The following is a 6,548-nucleotide window of genomic DNA, read 5'->3' as shown; positions in this document are numbered from 1 at the left end:
GAAGTCTCAGTAGAGTGTGCAGGCCAGAAACAGACTGCGGGGAGTCCAACAGATTATAGGCAAGTAGAAAGTTAGTAATAGGCAATACATTCTAGGAGTTTACAAGCAAGAAAACAGGCAAGTAGAATTGTTAAATGGTGGTAAGTTACAGATGACCTGCCATACCTACCAGTTCGCAGTTTGTACTTTTCATCTTGAAAACCAAAACACAGTAGCTTTTATTTTTTTCTGTCTGATCTATACAGTTCCATTCCAACTGCAAAAATCTTTTCTCTAATGGATTAAGTGACCTCTACAGGGAAAAACATGCACTTCATTTTAGAACAATATTTTGAATTACTTTTTATTTGCTTTTTATAGGTTTCTTATAAGATATTATCGTTTATTTCTTACAATGGCATTTTCGATACTAGAAATTAATGCTTCAAATGAACTACTGCCCAATATTACACTGGGCTTCAAAATGTTTGACTCATGTTATAACGAGGTACGATCACTAATGGGAGCGACATGGATTTTGTCAGGAAAAAAAAAAGGAGTATCAAATTTTAAGTGTGACAAGGATCACATGCCATTGGCAATTGTTGGTGACATGCCATCTAAGGCCTCAATGCCCCTAGCCAGGATCTTGGGATTAACCAGATATCCACAGGTACATAACTCCTTTGCATTTATCTAATTACTTTGACTATAACTAAATAAAAACACGTGTTCATAAATGTTATGTTCAGTATGAAAATAATTCTCAAGTAATGTGTAATGTTCTACCAGCAGATTATCTTGATGTCTCATAGAGATGCTTGGATATCTCCCCTGTGCTTGGAATTATTTTCTTGCTTTAGAGTTACTGTAGACAAGAGGTTTATTTTATCATTTCCAGTTATAGTGTTAAACAGAATAGACAAATGTTTTTCTTTCAGACCAAATTATAACATTTTCAACAGTCTGCTCAGTATTTTTGTTTTTTTTCAACAGATTAGCTATGCTTCTGGGCTGCCTTTATTGAGTGATAAAATACAGTTCCCATCCTTCCTCAGGACTACATATAATTTAGACAATGAATGGTTTGCCATTGCTCAGTTGGTTAAATACTTTAACTGGACCTGGGTGGGTATGATATGCTCAGACAATGAATTGAGTATATCAGGTGCTCAACTGTTAACTAGACAAATAGAAACAAATGGTGGCTACATTGCATTTCAGGAGACACTTCCTATACCAAGCACCATGGAGTCCATCTACAGTATCATTGATGTCATCAAGAAATCCAGTGCGACTGTGATCATTTTATTCTGCACCATAGAAAGCCTTGTACCTTTAGTGGAACAGATTTCTTTTCTCAATATCACTGACAAAGTTTGGGTGGGAATATCCAGCTGGTCTATTACTTCTGATTTTCCTAGGGTAGACATTTTAACAACCTTAAATGGGAGCCTTGGAATAGCACCTAAAAGTGGGAAAATACCAGGATTTAAGGAATTTCTTTATAGCATCCATCCTTCCATATTTCCAAATGACCCTTACATGAAGACATTTTGGGAGAATGCTTTTCACTGTGTTTGGCCAGGAAATGATGCCTACAATAATACATCTCCAGCACTGCTTAAAAATGGCACTGTTTGGTGCACAGGAAAGGAGAGACTGGACAGTATTGATCCCATTATATATGATGTTTACAACTTTAAATATACATACAACTTGCATAATGCAGTCTTTGCAGTAGCTCATGCTTTGCACCAGATGAAGAACTGTGTTCCAGGGAAAGGACCTTTCAAGAATGGATCTTGTGCTGAGGTCCTTAATCATCAGTCTTGGCAGGTACCTTATATCACTCTCCTAGACACACACTATTGAGTTCGTAAAACGTTTTGTTTAATTAATGTGATATTAAAAACACTGTTAAAGAGAATGGTAGCCATTACTAATGTTAAATGAGAGTATTATAGTTTTTTTCTGAAGTTGAATTACATGGCACAGAACATTGTTCCTTGCATATCAAAATAAAGCCACATTAGATATATGTGATATCCAGAGATAGAAGAAGGCCTTGGAGCTGTTTAGTCCTAAGGCAGGGATCCCCAACCTTTTTAACCCGTGAGCAGCATTCAGAAGTAAAATGAGTTGGGGAGCAACACTAGCATGAAAAATGTTCTTGGGGTGCCACATAAGGGCTGTGATTGGCCATTTGGTAGCCCCTGTGTGGTCTCACATCCTACTTGAGACTTTGTTTGGCAGTACACCTGGTTTTTATACAACAAAAACTTGCCTGCAAGTCAGGAATTCAAAAATAAGCACCTGCTTTTAGGCCACTGGGAACAACATCCAAGGGGTTGGAGAGCAACATGTTCCTCACGAGCTACTGCTTGGGGATCACTGTCCTAATGTAAACAAAGCCTTAGTGAAGCAAGGGAAAGTGGCAGATAACTCCTTTTATAACACATTCTAGGACAGACAAAGTGAGCTGGTAAAATCACCTGTACTTCACTGAAGACACATAGTGGGTTGTTTTTTAAAGTCCAGTTTTTTTGTGGTCGGACTTGTAAAGGGGGAAAAACTTGATTTTTTTTGTAGAAAACCTCAATTATGTTAAAAGTATGAATCAAAAAATACTCCAACTCAGACCTGCCAAGTTCACACAGAAGTCATTAGCAGATGCCCCATTGACATTTTGAAGATATTCTGATTTGCACGGGGTTTCGTTCAATATTCCAAAGATGTTGTGGTTTCGGGCTACGATTCCTGAAATGTCTCATGTTTTGGGCGCCAAATATAAAAAAGTCGCCGTTTTTGGTGACAAAGCTGAAAAAGATTATACAATTCGTATTTTTTCCTTTCCCGCACAAGAAATTTTGGTGAAAATGAATTGGTAAATAGGGGGGTGGGAGTTTTTGCAGATTCAGTCAGAGAGTTTTTCATAAAATACTGAGAACATTTTGAATTTTGATAAACAACCCCCATAGCATTGGGTGGTTTCCTCAGTTAACATGTACCAAGTTATAGGGACTTGAAGTGGTCTGGAGTCAGGAAAATATTAGTGTAATGGAAGGGGTTTTGAGGATGGAGGGATTGTGAGGATGGAGGGATAGGGAGGATACTGGTAAAATTAGGCAGACACCTGTTTGATATACCAAGTAGCACAGCTCTCTGCACTTAAAACCATATTTCAGGTTTAAGTTAATAACTTTTGTCTTCAGTAATATACTGTTCAGAAACACCCATGATTATTTGTGAAGGTGCATGTGGTTCATATTCAGCCTTATGAAGCTTCCTCCAATATTTCTGCTATGGTCCAGCTTAGGTGACCAGTCGCATGTAGCATTTCTGCTGGTTAATGTTTCCTTTTGATGTCTATAGCACTACTTAAAATATATTATGAATGAAACTGTCTCAAATTGCTTTGCCAAACAATTTGCACAACTACAGAAAAATTATGAAATGTAGATATATCACTAAAATTTTTCCAAACACATTGGAGTCAATGGCCATTTTTTAACTGTGACTCCTATGAATGAATTTTTTTTTTCATTATGTACCACTGCAAACCATACTGTATTTGCATAGTTTATTGAAGGTCTATGAGTGTAGTTTAATGTTCAACTGCTATATTTCTGTTTGCAAGTATTTTCAGCTTTTCAAAAGACAGTTTGTTTCCTCCTAGCTACTTCATTACATCAAGAAAGTTGTTTTCAACAACACTGCAGGGGAACGGATATATTTTGATGAGAATGGGGATGGTCCTATTGCCATAGATATCTTGAACTGGCAGTTGTTTCCTAATGGAAGTAATCGGTATGTCCATATTGGTAGTTTTGATGCCAGTGCTCCCAAAGGCCAGGAACTTAACATTTGGCTAAACAGGATTTTATGGAATGGACAAAACACCCATGTGAGTATATATTTAGTGTGTTTTAGGACTGCTGCATGAGTATGTACAATAAAAACACACTTCCAAACCCAAAACATTCCAGTAAAGGTATAGGATCTGTTATCAAGGATGCTCAGAACTTGGGGTTTCCAGACAAGTGATATTTCTGTAATTTAGACCACCATACCTTAAATCTTCTAAAAATCATTTAAACTTGAAATAAACCCAATGGGATTGTTTTGTCTCCAAGAAAGACTAATTATTTATTAGTTGGGACCAAACACAAGGTACTGTTATATATTATTTCATAGAAAGAAATTGCTATTACGAATTTGAATTATTTGATAAAAATTCAGTATATGGGTTTTGGGAAAAGAGATCCCATACCTGTACATGATTTATTTAGGGAAGGAACCACCCATCATTTTGACTATCCCCCATCATGTAAGAAGCCAACTGTTCAACTGAAAGTATTAATTGGACATCTTTAGATGGTAATAAAACTCATTTAAAATGTATAGGTGCTATTGCCCATGTCAAACATAGGCAGCTCCATTGGTGCACTATGGCCATATAAACTATATAAGGGTTGATTTAATAAGATAGGTGCAATAAAGCAATACTTCTTTATTGGTCTCCAAGTGAACATTTTAGTTTTGGCTATATAAATTATATAAGGGCTGATTTAATTAGATAGGCCAAAACTAAAATTTGCACTTGGAGGCCAATAAAAATGTATTGCTTTTGGTATAAAACCTCAGAATCTCTGGGAATTAATGCTATATGATTCATGGATAGTGTTTCTAGCCAATGCAGGAATAATTTCTTAATCCAATGTAGATTTAGGTTAACAGATAAAGCTGATGTGAAAACTATGTCTGTTAATCTAAACAGCTAGTGATTAAAGTGCATGACCCAGAAGCATCTGCATGTTAGAAAAAATAGCACTAATTTAGGATGTTCCATGATGTCAGAAGCAAATGGTCTCATAGCTCTGGTCAATGGCACCTGATATCTGATATATATATATGGATAGTTTACAAATGACTATTCCTTTATAGGTCCCTGTCTCAGTTTGCAGTGATCCATGTCCCAAAGGCTACAGAAGAGCTGCACTTCAAGGACAGAAGATCTGCTGCTTTGATTGTCTGCCATGCTCTGAAGGAGAGATTCTCAATCCAAATGGTATGAACCATAATCATTTAATTAAAGACACATATAGATAGCTTGGGTTAAAATATATAATATATAATAAAATGTAGTTATACTTTACAAAACAGTGGAGGAAGGATTGCTGGCCTTTTATTCTCATTCTCCTGGAATAACCTCTAGTTTCAGGTTTGGGAGATTTCACTTGTATAAACTGTTAAATGCACTCTTCTCGTTTTCTTTTCTTACATGGAATTTTTGCTGTTGGTCATCCATGTGAACAAATAGGCAATTGCCCGTCTATTAAAAGTTACTCCAACATCATACAGTTTAAATGAATATAACTTTAACTCTGTGACATTTTGGTTCTTGTATTCTAGATGTCAGTGAATGTCTGAAGTGCCCAGAAGACAAATGGCCCGACAGCAGAAAAGAAAAATGCCTTCCAAAAATCATTCAGTTCCTTTCTTATGAAGAGGCATTGGGCTCTGCTTTAGCTACTATTTCTGTCTTGTTTTGTCTCCTTACATTTTCTGTGTTTTGTCTGTTCATAGTTAAACAGGAGACTCCCATAGTAAAGGCAAATAACCGAGAACTCAGTTACCTACTTCTAATCTCCCTAATGTTTGGCTTCCTGTGTCCCTTGGTATTCATTGGAAGACCCAACCTAATAACATGCATGATACGCCAGGTCCTGTTTGCCGTCATTTTTTCACTTTGCGTTTCTGCCTTATTAGCAAAGACTATCACTGTCATACTGATATTTAGTGCGACAAATCCAGACAGTAAATTGAAAAAACTGGTGGGACTGAAAATACCAGTTTATATTGTCCCTGTGTGCACAATGATTCAGATAATTCTGTGCATTATTTGGTTGACCCAAGCAGCTCCATTTGCAGAATTCAATATGGCCGCAGAAAAAGGAAAAATAGTGATTGATTGCAATGAAGGATCTAGGGTTTTATTTGCTTGTGTCTTGGGGTACATGGGTCTATTAGCTACTATTAGTCTATCAGTTGCCTTTCTGGCTAGGAAGCTCCCTGATACATTTAATGAGACCAAATTCATTACATTCAGTATGTTGGTATTTGCCAGCGTTTGGGTGACATTTATACCCGCTTACCTCAGTACTAAGGGTAAAGAGACAGTGGCAGTAGAAATATTTGCAATTCTTTCTTCAAGTGCTGGGTTTCTTGTTTGCATATTTTTCCCCAAATGTTATATAATATTACTGCACCCAGAACTGAACAGCAAACAGTACATCACAGGTAGAAGTGCTAGAAAGCAAGGGATATGATTAAAACTATTGACTTAATTCATTTTAGAATACATTTGTATGCTTAAAAGCAAAATCTGCTGAGTGTATATTAAATGCTGCCAGATATAATGTTAAAATAATGTGATCATCCTCTTTGGTATACTGTATTGAAGCATTGAATTATTATATGGTCCATATTATCATATGATTTCCACCTGATAAAAACAACATTATTTAATAGAAATAAATTGAACCTTTTATTTACTTATAAAGATC

General features: G+C 36.3%; 1 protein-coding gene across 1 annotated transcript; it reads left to right on the top strand.

The window, feature by feature from the left end:
• Positions 1-370: 370 nt before the first annotated feature.
• Positions 371-6,311, top strand: LOC108700598 (extracellular calcium-sensing receptor). Its single transcript, XM_041575068.1, has 5 exons — positions 371-652; positions 976-1,818; positions 3,659-3,886; positions 4,927-5,050; positions 5,395-6,311. The coding sequence occupies exons 1-5, from the start codon at positions 395-397 to the stop codon at positions 6,309-6,311; spliced, it is 2,370 nt and encodes a 789-aa protein (XP_041431002.1). The 5' UTR covers positions 371-394.
• The last annotated feature ends 237 nt before the right edge of the window (positions 6,312-6,548 follow it).

This window comes from Xenopus laevis, chromosome 8S (assembly GCF_017654675.1).
Source record: "Xenopus laevis strain J_2021 chromosome 8S, Xenopus_laevis_v10.1, whole genome shotgun sequence".
In the NCBI taxonomy this organism is placed as follows: domain Eukaryota; kingdom Metazoa; phylum Chordata; class Amphibia; order Anura; family Pipidae; genus Xenopus; species Xenopus laevis.
Note: the sequence above shows the minus strand (reverse complement) of the source record. Positions and strands in the feature narration are given on the sequence as shown.